The 17,027-nt window shown below is 45.3% G+C and overlaps 1 protein-coding gene across 1 annotated transcript in view; it reads right to left on the reverse strand.

Annotated features, from left to right (window-relative positions):
• Positions 1 to 17,027, reverse strand: part of SHBG (sex hormone binding globulin) — a 30,543-nt gene that overhangs the window by 7,863 nt on the left and 5,653 nt on the right. Inside the window, exons 2-3 of the mRNA XM_033925414.1 lie at positions 3,140 to 3,309; positions 673 to 788 (exon numbers count right to left, since the gene is read on the reverse strand). Of these exons, the coding sequence (XP_033781305.1) occupies positions 673 to 788; positions 3,140 to 3,309 (286 nt within the window). The remainder of the gene's footprint in view (positions 1 to 672; positions 789 to 3,139; positions 3,310 to 17,027) is intronic.

Consider the following 17,027-nt stretch of genomic DNA (forward strand, 5'->3'; position numbering starts at 1 on the left):
GAACCAGCGTAACGTGAAACGTATTGCGATAGGAAAAGGTTAAGGCCAAATTATTGGTAGTTATCACCAACTCTCAATTTAGCACTCTTTAACAAATTAAGTTACGTGCATAGCTACCCCTGTTCTATAACGGCACGCCCAATTGGGCACTATTTATATAATTGGGGGTGGGTGAGGGCGTGAATACAAATAAATAAATATATCACGCACAAAATGCAAAGATCATAGAAACAGACGGCAGATAAGGGCCACGGCCCATCTAGTCTGCCCACCCCAATGACCCTCCCCTACCTTTCTCTGTGAATAGATCCCACGTATCTATCTCATTTGGCCTTAAAATCAGGCACGCTGCTGGCCTCAATAACCTGAAGTGGAAGACTATTCCAGCGATCAACCACCCTTTCAGTGAAAAAGAATTTCCTGGTGTCCCCGTGCAGTTTCCCGCACGGGGACACCAGGAAATTCTTTTTCACTGAAAGGGTGGTTGATCGCTGAAATAGATCGATCTAGAGAAGTGCTGGGAACTCAGGCTGCCCTTGCAACATGAAGTCAGTTGATAGCCCTAGACTGGTACCATTTTAGCCGCCCAAAAGTGGGCCAGGAGATCTTTAGAGTTGCATCAGGGAGTTGTGAGGTGTCCACAGCACGTTGATGACCCCTGCAGAGTGTTACCTGATGAGCTGCTTTATGGAGAGTTCTGCTACGGCCGTTGGCTCATTCTTCCCCCACTTCTGGCCAATGTTCAGCGTGTCAGAATCGACCGGAAATGTCTGCTGACTGAGGCTGCACTGACCAGGGCAAAAGGGAGAGGAGTTAGTTCCAACTGCAACACCTGGGACTCCCGAACTCTCTCCTGGAACCTGAAAGCTTATTGGGTATTTGTACAGCTTGTACCATGGGATGAGGGCTCAGGCTCTGTGTATATATACAGCATCTTGGGATGTAGGTCTGGGCCCCGATCTGTGGCCACTGTGAAGCTAAACTAAGTATTTTGATCGGAGCCTCTGAGTACATACTCAGCTGAGGTGGAGAAATTACAGGGTCTGACAAAGGAACAGAAGATCCATCATCTAAGACACAACATGGAGACAGAAATATAGGTGTTCCTCTATCTTGTGACCCTAACACAGACTGAGGTGACATCTCTCCCTCTGAATAACACCATCACAGGCTGAGGGAATCCCTCTTCCTCCTTGTGACATGAACACAGAGTTTGAATAACAAGCATTGACTGAGGGAGTCCTTTTCCCTGAGAATGTCATTAGTCGAAACATAGAGTTTGACGGCAAAAAAGGGCCGGCAGCCCAACAATTCTGCCCACACAATAACCCTCCCTCCCACAAGTCTACTCAAGACGAACCCTCCCTCCCTGAAGTATCCATCTTTTAAGCAAAACCCTGTGGTATCCCCCCACCTGTTGGTCCAATCGACGCTTGAAGTCAAGCACGCTACTGGCGAGGAAGACTATTCCATCGATCGATCACCCGTTCGGTGAAGAAGTATTTCCTGGTGTCGCCATGAAATCTTCCCCCCTTAAGTTTTAACGGATGCCCTTGTGTCGCTGTGAGACCCTTCAGAAAAAAAGATTTCTTCCTCCACTTCAATGCGACCCGTGATGTATTTGAATGTTTCTATCATGTCCCCCACAGATTATGGGACCCTCTCTCTCCCTCTTTGTGCAACTGGCCTCTCTTTCTTCATTCGACATCATCACAGATTGAGGGAACCCCTCTCCCTCTGTGTGATACCATCACAGACTAAGGGAACTCCTTTCCTACTGTATACCATTAGCACAAACAGGGGCAGCCCTTCTCTGTCTGCATGTGATATTAGCACAGACTAAGGGATCACCCCCCCATGTGTTTGAATCTTTCATAGATTGAAGAAATCCTCAACCACAACCACACCCTCCTTTTTCTCTCCACAGAACTGCTTGTGTGTATCACATTTGGAGTCTCCATGTGTCTTGTATGCATTACTCTCTGTGAGTGTGTTGCATCGGTATAATCTGTTCAGCTGCCCATGTTCTAGTCGTGCATTACAAGAGGGGAGGGTAGCTTTGATGATGATCAAGATTGCAACACCCTTCTGTTTCACTTAGGTTCACAGTGATAGGAGACTTTGTTTAGAGAGGTGTCTTATGGCTGTTATTTGATGTTGGTAAGAACTAAGGCTAGATGAAGGGTATCTGACACCCTAGGTCAACCCTGTGCTGGAGGACCACCAGCTAGTTGGGTTTTCAGGATAACCCTAATGAATATGCATTGGGCAAATTTGCTTGCCTGCCACCTCCATTATATGCAAATCTCTCTCATGCATATTCATTAGGACTATCCTGAAAACCCAACTAGCTGGCGGTCCTCCAGAACAGGGTTGGGAACCACTGACCTAGGTGAACCTTCAGTCATGTGCTCCTTCCCCAGGGCAGCTTAAGGCCTCACTCCCCACGGCCCAGTAACTCCCCTTCCACCCTTCCTCTCCCATAGGTGTACAGCATCTCATTTCCTCTTCCTTAGACCCCCATATCCAGCATCTCCATCTTCTCTTCCCTTAGCTGCTGCTGCCAACTACTTTCACTCAGGCCCCCTAGGGTCCATCCAGTTCAGGAGTGGGCAGCCACAGTCCTCAGGGGCCAAAATCCAGTCGGGTTTTCAAGATTTCCACAATGAATATGTAATGAGATTGATTTCAATGTACTGCTTCTATCGCATGCAAATGGGTCTCATGCACATTCAAGTTTATTAAAATTTGCTGAAACGCTAATCATAAGTTCTAGGCATTTAACAATTAAAAAATTAAGATGGGGAACAATTAACATACTTGTTAATGACAAGACGTAACATTCATTATGGAAATCTTGAAAACCCAATTGGAGGGTGGTCCTCAAGTTTAATAACTTTTGATAGGTGGTTAGGGGCACATGACCTTTATTGCCCAGAGGCCCAGATCGCTGTCGGTCTGCCCTTGCCTCTGAGTCACTTTTCAGTAGACTTCGTTTCCAAATCTGGTTTTGCTGGTCCACCAGTACAAGAAATAAAATGGGTTTCCTCCCATTGTTCAGCGCAACCAACTCCTTACTTCTTCTTCCTCTGTACCATCTATTCCCCCCCCCACACACACCTTTTTTTAAAAAACTTACTGTCAAGTGTTGCTCCACGTCTCCTCTGTTTAAGGAAAGAAGTGTCAAGAGCCACAGGAACCCAGTGAGATGCTTCATGACCTTGGAGATCCCTCGGCAAAAATATAAAAGTCTCCGGGTAGCTCGCGCTTGGGAAGAGAACAAGAATAAAGCGCTCAATGCTTTGAAAGCTGAAAGAAATGAAGATAAAATCACTCTCCAGTTAGAACTGAAGACCACAGATGGGTTGATGGCGTCGGGACCCCTAAGTGAGACCAAAGCTTTCTAGGGTGGCCTCAATGTGGGGTGGAAGGAACCCTCCCAACTCCCTGCAGCCTGGGAAAAACAAGGGCCTGGTCTGTCAGTGGAGATGGCTTAGAGGGTGCCTCTGAGCTGGATAAATATTGAACAGGTCTATTTTAACTTGTCATTTGTTGACATTAGCTAGGTGGCAAAGGTTATCTGACCAGTGAGGTCGGGGAAGGACTCTGAGCTCCCCAATGCCTCTCAATCGAACAGAAGGCTGATTTTCTGGGAATGAATGTTGTTCCGCAGGTTGGGATGGCAGTAGACGATAAAGCATAGCTAGGGACCTCCCTCCACTTCAAAATCACTGAGCTCTGGAACAACCTTACCTCCCCTCTTCGAAGCTTGAGCTCTCTCCAAGTTTTCCGCAAGCATCTGAAAACCTGGCTTTTCTCAAAAAATGTAATTCTCTCTCCAAATTAGGAATCAAGGAAACTCTTTCATCTTGGCATCCCAAGTCCTCTAAATTTTCTTCACACTTCTACCTCTAACCTCTGTTTGTAGTTCCTTCCTATTTCTTTTACTGTAAACCGCGCCGAGCTCTACGAACGTGGAGATGATGCGGTATACAAACCTAAGGATTAGATTAGATTAGATTAGAAAGACATCTGGAAAAGTTACTCTTCATTTCCAGGCTTCCTGGTTTCTTTGATGCAAGTTGCCTTTTGTTAATGCATTTGCCACGTCGTCTGTGCTGCATATAATGGAATAGTGCAGGGGTGGGCAACTCCGGTCCTCGGGGGCCGGAATCCAGTCAGGGTTTCAGGATTTCCCCAGAGAATATGCATTGAAAGCAGTGCGCGCAAATAGATCTCGTGCATATTCACTGGGGAAATCCTGAAAACCCAAATGGATTCCGGCCCTCGAGGGCCCGAGTTGCCCACCCTTGAAATAGTGGATCCCATCACAGGTGCCAGTCAGATGATTCCTCCCACTGTCCTTGCTAAAGAGTAGAATAGCTGGCTTACTCCGAAGCAACATCAGTGTGCTTACTTATTTATTTAAAACATTTTTAATCCGCCTTTATCCAAGGCGGCTTACAAATTTCCATCCTTAATAAAATAGCAAAAATCATACATCAAATAGAGGGAAATACAAAGTTACAATATTCTATATGCATTCAAACTACAGTATTCTTAAGGGTCCAGAGAAGAGCGACTAAGATGGTTAAGGGGCTGGAAGAGTTGCCGTATAGTGAAAGATTAGAGAAACTGGGCCTTTTCTCCCTCAAACAGAGGAGAGTGAGAGGGAACATGATCGAAACATTCAAGGTACTGAAGGGAATAGACTTAGTAGATAAGGACAGGTTGTTCAGTCTCTCCAAGGTAGGGAGAACGAGAGGGCACTCTCTAAAGTTAAAAGGGGACAGATTCCGTACAAACGTAAGGAAGTTCTTCTTCACCCAGAGAGTGGTAGAAAACTGGAACGCTCTTCCGGAGGCTGTTATAGGGGAAAACACCCTTCAGGGATTCAAGACAAAGTAGATAAAGAAAGGTTGTTCATCCTCTCCAAGGTAGAGAGAACGAGAGGGCACTCACTAAAGTTAAAAGGGGATAGATTCCATACGAACGTAAGGAAGTTCTTCTTCACCCAGAGAGTAGTAGAAAACTGGAACGCTCTTCCGGAGGCTGTTATAGGGGAAAACACCCTCCAGGGATTCAAGACAAAGTTAGACAAGTTCCTGCTGAACCAGAACGTACGCAGGTAGGGCTAGTTTCAGTTAGGGCTCTGGTCTTTGACCAAGGGCCGCCGCGTGAGCGGACTGCTGGGCACGATGGACCACTGGTCTGACCCAACAGCGGTAATTCTTATGTTCTTACCATCATTCTTCAATTTAATAAACCATTTACCTGTAAAAATATAACTCAACCACTGTCATATATTCACTTAAAAAAAAAAAAAAAAAAAAAGCTTCAACAGGTAGGTTTTAAGCCACTTCCTAAATTGGGGAAATCCTGAAAACCCGACTGGATTGCGGCCCTCGAGGAGGGACTTACAGGGTCAATCTAGTTATGGCTGATTAGCGGTGATAATCAATGGCACCATCTGGTTAAATATTGATGGATATCGACGTCCGTCCAGCTCAGCAGAATTTAACCAGGAAGAGCCTGCCTCGCCCAGTTAAACTCTTTTGAATATTAAGCCCCACTTGACCAATTGATTCGCCCAATGAAGAGACTGCTGAGTCAGCGAGACCAGTGTTTGCACGCCTGCATAGTTTTACGGTCATCCACCCAGCAGGGGTAAAGGGTACTTTCAGACACACTGCAGAGTTGGTACATCGAGTCTGTTTGTAGCCAAAACAGTTTAGTTTAAGGCACTTTTTTTTTCTTCTTAATTGAGGTCGATCACCTAGAAAAGACAACATGGCGGAGCCCGCTCTTAATCTGTTTGTGTGTGGGGGGGAGACGACATCTTTCTTTTTAATGTTATTGAAACTTTTTTTTTTTTTTTAACATTGAAATGTTTTGCGAGGCTTTTGTACTTAAATATTTGAAAGAGGGAGGGATGAGGTGCGGTGATTTGCTGCAGTTTGGTTAGGAAGATTATGGGCTCCTCTTACTAAGGTTGCGCTTGCGTTTTTAGCGCACACGCACGAAATTACCGCCCGCCGTGCGGTACGCTTCTAGAATAACGCCAGCTCAGTGCTGGCGTTAAGCTCCAGCGCCCGCTGCAATCTGGTGCGGGTTAAGGCCCTAACGTGCCTTCGTAAAAGGAGCCCCATATAATTTACATAGTTGAAAGAAAATATTTAAAAAAAACCTAATAAAGTTACTGAATTAAAAGAATCACATGGCCTGAGAGATTTTAAAAGAGAATCTTTAAAGAAAACCAACCTTGGGTGCATAAATATGAAAGCAGGAGTGCTCTAATTCTTTTTTACATATTAAATCTAGAAAACTGATCTGTTGATCTCTTCTATGCAATAGAGTTGCACGGGGACAGAAATCCCACCCATCCCCGCCAGGATCCTCTCCGTCCCCACCTGTCCCCATCAGAATCCTCTCCGTCCCCACCCGTCCCCATCAGGATCCTCTCTGTCCCCACCCATCCCCGCCCGTCCCCGCCAGGATCCTCTCCGTCCCCATCCATCCCTGCCAGGATCCTCTCCGTCCCCACCCGTCCCTGCCAGGATCCTCTCCGTCCCCATCAGGATCCTCTCCATCCCCACCCGATCCCGCCAGGATCCTCTCCGTCCCCACCCAATCCCGCCAGGATCCTCTCCGTCCCCACCTGATCCCGCCAGGATCCTCTCCGTCTCCACCCGTCCCCATCAGGATCCTCTCCGTCCCCACCCATCCCCGCAAAGAATTACCTCCACCCCGCCCGTCCCCATAAAAAGCAGCAATTACTTCTGACAGGATCATCAATTCCAGTTTCTTTTGTGTTTGCGCTGCTGTTTTCCTTGTGGAATCTCTTTGGTGGAGCCCTTTTTTTGTTTTCTGTTCAGGTAATTAACGTATAAACCCCCTCTTTTACTAAGGCTGACGTGACCATTATATTATATGGACGAACCCTGCTTCCAAAGCCTTCCTTCCCCGTGGGAGTCCCGTTGGCTAGAGGGGGGGTCCCCGTGGGAATCCCGTGAGCCAGAAGGGGGTCCCCGTGGGAGTCCTGTGGGTTAGGGGGGATTCCCACGAGAACCCCGCGGGATTCCCGCGATCCCCGTTCCCGTGCAGACCTCTACTATGCAACCAGTGATAAAAGGTCATCAATGATTCATAATCAACTCCCCAAAGGATAAAAATATCATCTATATATTTTTCATATAGGGTGATACCTTGGAATCCGAACTTAATCCATTCCAGAACCCCGTTTGAGTTCCAAGACAATTTTTCCCATTGAAAATAATAGAAGCTGGATTAATCCGTTCCCGGGTCCCACAAACTCAGATTTTCACAGGAAATACACTGGATTTTAAGGTAAAATATTAACAAATATTGCAAAGCAGCATTCAGATTCTGGGGCAGAAACACACACATACAGTGTGCAGGGCGTTCAGATTCCAAAGCAGAGTTCGGATTCCGAGACAAAATTTACTACAAAAAAAAGTTCGGATTCCAAGTCGTTTGAGTTCTGGGGCGTTGGGTTTCCGAGGTACCACTGTAGATGTATTTGTTCTCGAAACAGTAAAATATTGTTTTCCAAAATTGGCTACTTATGAGTTGGCAATCTCAGGCTCCAATGCTGTGCCCATAGCTGTCCCTTTTATCTGTTGATAGAAACCCCCCCCCCAAAAAAAAAAAACCCCAAACAAACCCAAAAACCCAAACCAAAATAATTATTTGTCAAAGCTATGGTGGCTCGAGTAAGAATAAGGTAATTTGGAATTTTGCGTTCACGTGTTCTGTTGGTAAGGGTGTTCTTAATAATCACTAAAGCTTCAACTTCTGGAATACAGTGGCGTCTTGGTTTACGAGCATAATTCGTTCCAGAAGGATGCTCGTAACCCAAAGCATTCGTATATCAAAGCAAAGTTCCCCATAGGCCATAATGTAAACTCAGACGATTCATAGGGTGACTTCCTTCCCTTGGGGTCCCCGTACAGCTGCCCTCCCGCTTCAGGGTGATGCCTCTTCCGTCCGCCAGCTCCGGCGCAGGTCCCGCTGCCGGGGGTCTCAGTTCCTGAATTAAGCCATCCGCCGTCCCTGTGTATGCGCGCGTACGAGCTTTCAGCTCCCGAATTAAGCCATCCGCCGTTGTGCGTGCTTACACGTGACGTGCCCGTTATCGGGATCGGCGGACGGCTTAATTCGGGAGCTGAGAGCTCACGTATTGGGAAGGCGCTCGTTTTGCGAGGTAAGATTTGCGGGAGGGTTTTGCTCGTCTTGCAAAACACTCGCAAACCGCGATACTCGCAAACCGAGGTTTGACTGTATTTGTATAGAGCGAATCAATATGTAGGGGGTCACCAGTAGAATCCCCTCAAGATCACCATCGTATTCTTCCAGGCTGTTAATCATATGTTTGCAAGTTCATTCAAAATTTGATATTGCAGGCTAATCGATATTTATTTCAGTTCAATCTGTTTATTAAGTATTTCAAATATACAAAGAACAGTAAGCAGATCTATCAGGAAATATCAAAAGCACAATCAGATTAACTGTTAGACATGTCATGAAAGTAAAGCATATTATGGTGACAATGATAAATTACAGTTTTGTGTAGTTATAAAATCGTCAATTATCTTGCGTTCCTTACATACCTGCTTTGCAAATTCCAAACGTAACCCAAAACTCATTGATTTGCTGATATCTATTGGCCTTCAACAGGTGTTACAACCTTGGAAATCGGCTTCTACATTACATTACAGGTTTCTATTCCGCCATTACCTTTCGGTATACAAACCTAAGTTTTAGTTTAGTAACAAGCCTGACCGGTGCCGATAATTGGCAATTAACACCTCCTGACGCTAATTGGCGCCAATTAGACGTTACAACTTGGTAGGCGTATTCTTATAAAGTGCTGGGGGCAGTTCCAGCCCATGACTCTGAAAAGGGGGCGTGGCCAGGAGAGGAGCATGAGCGTTTCATTGGGCGTAAGTATTTAGGCCTGGTTTTCCTTGCCCTGAGTGCACCTGAAAACTAGGCCCTACACTGGCGCTCAACACAATTCGATACGCTGCGCTTACCTTTTATAGAATTGTGCTAAATCGGTGTCAATTTTTGGAGTGCCATATAAAAAATATAGCCCTTAGTGGACACAATGTACCACACGCCGGCTGGGGACGCCACCGCAACCACGCATTGTATGCGGTAGCCTATCACACTTTCCTTTATTTCCAGACATCCAAGTGGATTAATGTGGCACCATGTTATTTTTTCTAGCAAAAATATCCAAGCTGAGGATTGAGTTGATTCAGCGAACGGCCACCAGGATGGTCTTGGGGCTCAAGGATCTCACGTATGAAGAAAGATTTAAAAAATTGCGGCTGTACTCACTTGAGGAAAGAAGAGAACGGGGAGATATGATTGAAACATATAAGTACATCACGGACGCATCGAGTCAGAAGATGATATCTTCTGGCTCATGGGACCCTCGACCACCAGAGGGCATCCGCTGAAAATCAGGGGAGGGAAGTTTCATGGCGACTCCAGGAAGTACTTCTTCACCGAAAGAGTAGTGGATCATTGGAACAGACTCCCACTCCAGGTGATAAAGGCCAGCAGCGTGAAGGATAAAGTTTTACTTGCTAGGAAAATTGAAAATTTGGAAAATGCTAATAGGAACTTGAATTTGAGACTTTTAAACTTTCCTGTTTCCAAGTTTCAATCTCCTAGGGATCTATTTCATTCCTTTTTGAACACTGTTTTGAAATTTCCTGAAAATAACATGCCACCATTACAAAAGATATATTACCTAAATTTACCAAAGGAGGATAAAGATAAAGGGAACGCCATACCAGGAGAATTGGATCTCACTGGTATGCTGGAGACATCGCAAGAAGATTTATTGCCTAGAGCCACTTTATTGGTAACTTTTGTCTTTCTTCAAGATAAAGAAGCAATTCTTCGTCTATTCTATAGGACTGAAAAGGTGGAATTTCATGGATTCAAAATTTCTATATTTCCTGATGTATCTAGGTGGACACAAGCCAGACGTAAGAAGTTCTTGGCTTGTCGTCAGTCTGTTTTGAGTTTAGGGGCAACTTTTCAATTACGTTTCCCCTGTAAATGTTGCATCACTTATCAGAGTAATAGATATATTTTTTATGAACCTGATCAACTGCAGTTTTTTCTTGAAGGTAAAGTAACCACAAGAATTCCAGATACCTCCATCGAATCAACCCAGTAGGCCATTAGTTAAATAACTCCAACTGCACTCTGTTATTTGTATTGTATTAATTTAGTTTATTTCTTGAAACCAACTACCCTTGGAAGTGATTGATTCCTTCTCCCCCCAGATTGTGGACTTTATTCATAGTTACTATGTGGCATTATTTCATAATTAATATTTGTTTTTCTTATTGGATTGTTATATTTCCTTCAAGTACTGATTGACATGTTAAATTGTAAAAGTATAAATAATAAATTAAAAAAAAAAAAAAAAAAAAGATCCCACGTGAGTATCCCATTTTCTCTTAAAATCCGTCACGCTGCTGGCCTTTATCACCTGGAGTGGGAGTCTGTTCCAATGATCCACTACTCTTTCGGTGAAGAAGTACTTCCTGGAGTCGCCATGAAACTTCCCTCCCCTGATTTTCAGCGGATGCCCTCTGGTGGTCGAGGGTCCCATGAGCCAGAAGATATCATCTTCTGACTCGATGCGTCCCGTGATGTACTTATATGTTTCAATCATATCTCCCCGTTCTCTTCTTTCCTCAAGTGAGTACAGCCGCAATTTTTTAAATCTTTCTTCATACGTGAGATCCTTGAGCCCCAAGACCATCCTGGTGGCCGTTCGCTGAACCGACTCGATCCTCAGCACGTCCTTTCGGTAGTGTGGTCTCCAAAACTGAACACAGTACTCCAAGTGAGGCCTCACCATGGCTCTGTACAACGGCATCATATGTAGGAGCTAGTCCCCAAACCAGCTTGAAACATATACAAGAGAACTTGAATATTATTCGCACCTCCATTGGCAGCCAGTGAAGCAGTCTGTAGTAGGGGCTAACATGGTCGCTTTTTTTCAATCCAAATATCAAGCGGACCGCTGTGTTTTGAACAATTCTAAGTTTCCTCACTGGTTTTTTGGGTATACACATATAAACGATATTGCAATAATCCAGTGTAGAAAGCACTAGCGATTGCACTAGTAGTCTAAATGATACTGGGTCAAAGTATTTTTTGATGGTCTTTAACTTCCATAATGTCAGGAAACACTTTTTTACCACTATGTTCGTGTGTTCAACCATTGTCAAATGTGTGTCTAATGTGACTCCCAATATTTTTATTGTTTTGGTAATCGGGTAGTCGCGATCTTTTACACGTAACGTTGTTTTGGTAATTTTGTCCGTTGGGCTTGCAAGGAAGACTTTTGTTTTTTTCTGTGTTTAGTTTCAGTTTGAAGTTTATTGTCCACTGTTCTATTTCGGTCATAATATGAGAAATGTATTCTGAGGTCTCGTTTGTTATGCTATCCACTGGGATTAAAATGGAAATGTCATCTGCATATATATACTGTACTTCAGAGCGGCATCACTTATCTTAATCATCTTGTAGATTCCAGCGCCCGTGGATCTTTCATTTTTGTAGAGGGGACACGTGATTAAAAGTGCTTTCTCAGGATTGGGATTTAAAATAAATTTGTGTTATAAGAGATCCTCTGATCTCTTTGAATATCTAGGATGTCTTCTCTTGCAAAAAGTTAGTACGCTGTCATAGTTTTTTTGGTGGAGTTGTTTACGAATTATCTGATGTTACGTAATGTAGGTGAGAATTGGTTTTTTTTTAAAAGACTTTTTCTTTGTTTTCCACATCACTTAACCCTCCACATATTCAGGTACAAACTTAGACCTCTAGTGGCCAAAAAATATCTACTGTCTGAAAGTACACCATTTCAATCATTTTTGGGCTTTCAGACTATAGAGTTGCACGGGGACAGAAATCCCACCCATCCCCGCCCGTCCCCACCAGGATCCTCTCCGTCTCCACCAGTCGCCTCTCCGTCCCCACCCGTCTCCATCAGGATCCTCTCCGTCCCCACCCATCCCCGCCAGTCCCCATAAAAAGCCACAATTACTTCTGACAGGATCATCAATTCCATAGTTTCTTTTGTGTTTGCGCTGCTGTTTTCCTTGTGGAATCTTTTTGGTGGAACCCTATTTTGTTTTCTGTTCAGGTAATTAACTTATAAACCCCCTCTTTTACTAAGGCTGACGTGTCCTTATATTATATAGACAAACTCTGCTTCCAAAGACTTCCATCCCCGTGGGAGTCCCGTTGGCTAGAGGGGGGTCCCCGTGGGCCAGAGGGGGGGTCCCCGTGGGATAGGGGGGATTCTCGCGGGACCCGCAGGATTCCCGCGATCCCCGTTCCCATGCAGACCTCTATTTCAGACTACATACTGTATAAGAAATGAAAGGGTATGACAGCAGTTCTCAACCCCGGCCTTGGGTCACACCCATCTAGTCAAGTTTTCAGAATATCCACAGTATACAAATCTGCATCATGCATATTCATTATGGCTATCCTGAAAAGTTGGCTATGCCCCAAGGACTGGATTGAGAAGCACTGGGGGTAAGGTGCAAGGCCTTAAACTACTGATTCCCAAACCCTGTCCTAGAGGACCACCAGTCAGTCGGGTTTTTGGGACAGCCCTAATGAATATGCATGAGAGAGATCTGCATATAACGGAGGTGACAGGCATTCAAATCTGCCCCATGCATATTCATTAGGTCTATACAGAAAACCTGGCGGACTGGCTTAAAAAGCGGGGAAGGTCCTTGATGAGAACCAGAGAGTAACGTAGAAAATATGATAGGGCAGATGAGCCCTGATGAGAGCGGCAAGAGACAAAGTATGACCACATGATCTAACAGGGGGTTTGAAGGTCCTTGATCAGAACTAACACAGGAGGCATGAGATCTGGCTGTAATAAGACAAACACAAGCTGTGACTCTATATGGTTTCTTTATTGTAAGGAGTTATCATAGGTACACATAGATGCAGAAAGATAAATACTTTTGTATGTATGTTGTCGGTATCCACACTGTCACATGGTAACAGAGACCGGGAGAAAGCTTCTCTAAAGTGCATTACAGGACTAACAAGAAGGTGCATCTAAAAAAATAATAATAATCATAAAACAACCAAAAAAAAACCCTCCCCACCCCACCCCACCCCAATATCCCAGAATCAAAAGGTGCAAATACATTCAGTAGCAAAAACTGACTCTTAACCGGTGGTGTCAGTCACAAAAGTGCAAACTCGGAGACAGACAGACAGATATCTTCATCATTCGGGCCTGTCTTCTCCCACCCCTGCCCAACCACAGTCTAAAATGGTGATATCATCTCTCCTGTCTCCATCTAGTTCTCCCCTCTATCTTCCTTAAATAAAAATACAAATCATATCAAAAGAAGTTTCTAAGTCATCTGAGACAGGCTAGTTCCAGGCCTGGTTTACTCCCGATGCATATCCATAACCAAGTTTCAGAACCTCTTAAGAATTCTGGAAAGTGGGTAAAACCAAGCCTGACTCAACTTGTGTGTTGATGGCCCAGAAATTGGTAGCCCGACCTAAGGGCGTGGACCCAAACCTGCCTTCTCCCACCATACCAACCCCAGTCTCAAATGCATGGGGCCACGCTCAACACTCCTCTCTTGATCCATCATTCGTAACTGTCCTGAGGATGATAGCTTGTGAGGAATTTTGAGAGTCCCCCCCTGCACCTCAAAATCAGTTGCTGGGCTAACTTCTCACAATTTTATTGGACAAGGCTAATTTGCTGCCCATACCGTTACGAGGTTCTCACCCCCTCCCTAAGGAAGCAAGAGTTATCCTTCCATGCAATGAAAATAAAACCAAACCTGGCTTGGGCTTTCTGGGATGACCTGGAGAGGAATTGGCAACAACCTCATCCCCAATCATAGTATGAGGGTGGAAGAAGATAGGACAGGAAGACTTCTGTAGCTGGGGTACTGGTGTGCACCAATCAGATGGCGAATCTCAGTCCAGGCCAGGTGGCAGCCCAGCCTTTACCACAGACCTTGTTAAGCTGTACCACATTAAGGCCCCCCCCCCTCTCCCTTTTCCCATGCGGGATCTCATAAATGGGGTCCTTCTTCTGTACCTTAACCCCACATCTGTGAACCAAAGTAGACTATGTATGTATGGGTCTGTATGTCTCCAGGTCAGACGGAAGTCATGTTCCAACCTAAATTTCCAAACATCGAAAGACAGGGCCCTCCAACACTAGTTATAAGAACCCAAGTTACTGCATCAGGAAGATTGCTATCAGACAGGAAATGCATAGGATCTGCAAGATTGATCATGGAACCTCTGATCACCAACAGAGGATGCTTGGTTTTGACTATGGAATCCTTCCAACATCTGCAATAGGACACTATAGTTAACAGAAACAAAATCCCCCCTCCCCCCTCCCGGTTTCCTACACTGCACCATTTGTGGTGCCAACAGGTCTTTCCTTACAACAGCCAAGGGGTATTCAATAACATCCATAAGTCCCTCCTTCTCCTTTTCCCCGCCTATGGGAACAATCCTACAACTAGACGCCTCCACTAAGGAGACCACAATGCCACCTCTTTCCCCCCTCCCCCCCCCCAAATCTGTGCAAAATTCTGCTGCACGACTCATCTTCTACCAACCTTGCTACACTCACGTCACCCCTCTCCTTAAGTCACTTCACTGGCTCCCTATCTGCCATCGCATATAGTTCAAGCTCCTATTGCTGACCTACAAGTGTGTTCATTCGGCTGCCCCTCAATATCTCTCCTCTCTCCTTATACACCTCCCAGAGAACTCCGTTCCTCAGATAAGCTGCTCTTATCTGTACCCTTCTCCTCCACTGCCAATTCCAGACTTCATTCCTTTCGTCTAGCTGTCCCCTATGCCTGGAATAAATTACCCAAGTTTGTCCGTCAAGCCCCTTCCCTTGTTTAAAACCAGACTGAAAACCAATCTTTTTGATATAGCCTTCAGTCTATAACCCTACTCCCCACTGCCCACCAACCTAGCCAGCAAATTAACCGTTCCCCTTAACTGTATCCATGACATCCTGTTTGTCTGTCTTGGGTAGATTGTAAGCTCTTTCGAGCAGGGACAGTCTTCTTTGTGATTCTGTACAGCACTGCGTACATCTGGTAACGCTATAGAGTTATTGCAGTGGCACCCTGCTCCACGCCAAAATCGCTGGTCTTCAGTGCTCGAAAAGGCTTTTGTTATACAGGGATGTCCAACCCCAGCCCTCGCCAGGACAGGATTTCCCCAATGAATACGCATGAGATCTATTTGCAGACGATGGAAGCGGTGCAGGCAAAATTCATTGGGGAAATCCTGAAAACTTGACTGGATTGCGGCCCTCGAGGACCGACGTTGAACAGCCCTATATTAAAAGGAGCGGGGGGGGGGGTGGATGTATATATGTCGTCATATACATGTATATCAGACTCAAGATAGAACTAGTGATTAATGCCCCTGACGCAGGCGCTAAGGCTCCAAAACATGTTGGGCGAACTTTGGAATCCGCTTCAAAGTCTGAATATACTGTTTTCAACCTGGGACCATTTTGTTTTTGTCGTTAACGAAAGACGTAAGAACATAAGAAATGCCGCTGCTGGGTCAGACCGGTGGTCTATCGTGCCCAGCGGTCCGCTCCCGCGGCGGCCCTTAGGTCAAAGACAAGTGCCCTATTTGAGTCTAGCCTTACCTGAGTACGTTCTGGTTCAGTAGGAACTTGTCTAACTTTGTCTTGAGTCCCTGGAGGGTGTTTTCCCCTATAACAGCCTCTGGAAGAGCGTTCCCGATTTCTACCACTCTCTGGGTGAAGAAGAACTTCCTTACGTTTGTACAGAATCGATCCCCCTTTTTTAACTTTAGAGACTCTCTTTGAGCCTGCAGATCTTCTGCTTTTTGTTGCCAAAGAAATTCCTCTCCATTTGCTGGTTCTGAATGAACCTGGGGCAGGGTGTAGCTACGTCTTACTACCCACTACCCCAACCCATCCCTTATTCACCAAGTGCTTGCTGGATCTCTATGAACTGGAACACCCAGTTTCTTCAGGTACATACAGAGTTCCTTTAATGCACAATGAAAATAATCGACTCCACAATGCCAACATCAGATACTCATTTCCTGGCATCACCAGTCTTCTACCTTCCTTCTTGTAGAACGCCTACCGAGGGTCACCAGATGGTTCCAGGAGTAGGCTGCAGCAGACCCGGATTTGTCTCCACGTCGGTTCCGGGATGGGCTAGCTCCTCTTGAAACATTAGGGCCTTGGTCTTTCACTCCCAGGAGAGGGCCACTGATAGGTCCAGATTTACAACTACTAATCATTTCTATAGTGAACTTACAGTGGCTTTAGCGAGGGTGAGCGGTGCCCCTCTCCCCGCCCTCTTCTCCAACCTCCCCCGCACCTTCCCGGCCCCCCCCTTGCTGTGCGCGCCCCTTCCCTTCCCCCATGCCTCTTTAATTTTCCCCGACGCGAGCAGCAAGTTTCGAGGCTTCCCGCTGCTTCAGGGCCCTTGTCGGGGATTGGTTTTCCTCTCTGACTGGATGCATGGACTGTTGAAAATAAGCTACTTTGGATGGGATGTGAAGTTTCATCGACTCGACTAAAAATCTTGGCTTTAAGATAAAGTGCTTATTTAGCCCGAGACATTTATACTGATGTTTTCTTGAACTGCAGATGATTCGTAAAAGGGATTCTGATTTGGAATGATAAGAGTTTGGGTTTTTGTAAAACAGTCTTTTTCTCCTATGCTTTTGTTTTCTTACTCTTCTGTTTTTCCTGACTGTAAAGAGCCAGCCAGTGATACGAGCTGGGCTTCTGATCCCAATAGTGGTCTGTTTTGAAGCCTGTTTTCTGTTTTTTGAGGCCTGCCATTTGATAAGAATTACTTTCCCGGTTTATCCCTTAGTGCAAACTCATCCTTAGCAAACTTACTATCTAATGCAGGGATGTCAAAGTCCCTCCTCGA

The sequence above is a fragment of the Geotrypetes seraphini genome, chromosome 16 (genome assembly GCF_902459505.1).
Source record: "Geotrypetes seraphini chromosome 16, aGeoSer1.1, whole genome shotgun sequence".
Taxonomy (NCBI): domain Eukaryota; kingdom Metazoa; phylum Chordata; class Amphibia; order Gymnophiona; family Dermophiidae; genus Geotrypetes; species Geotrypetes seraphini.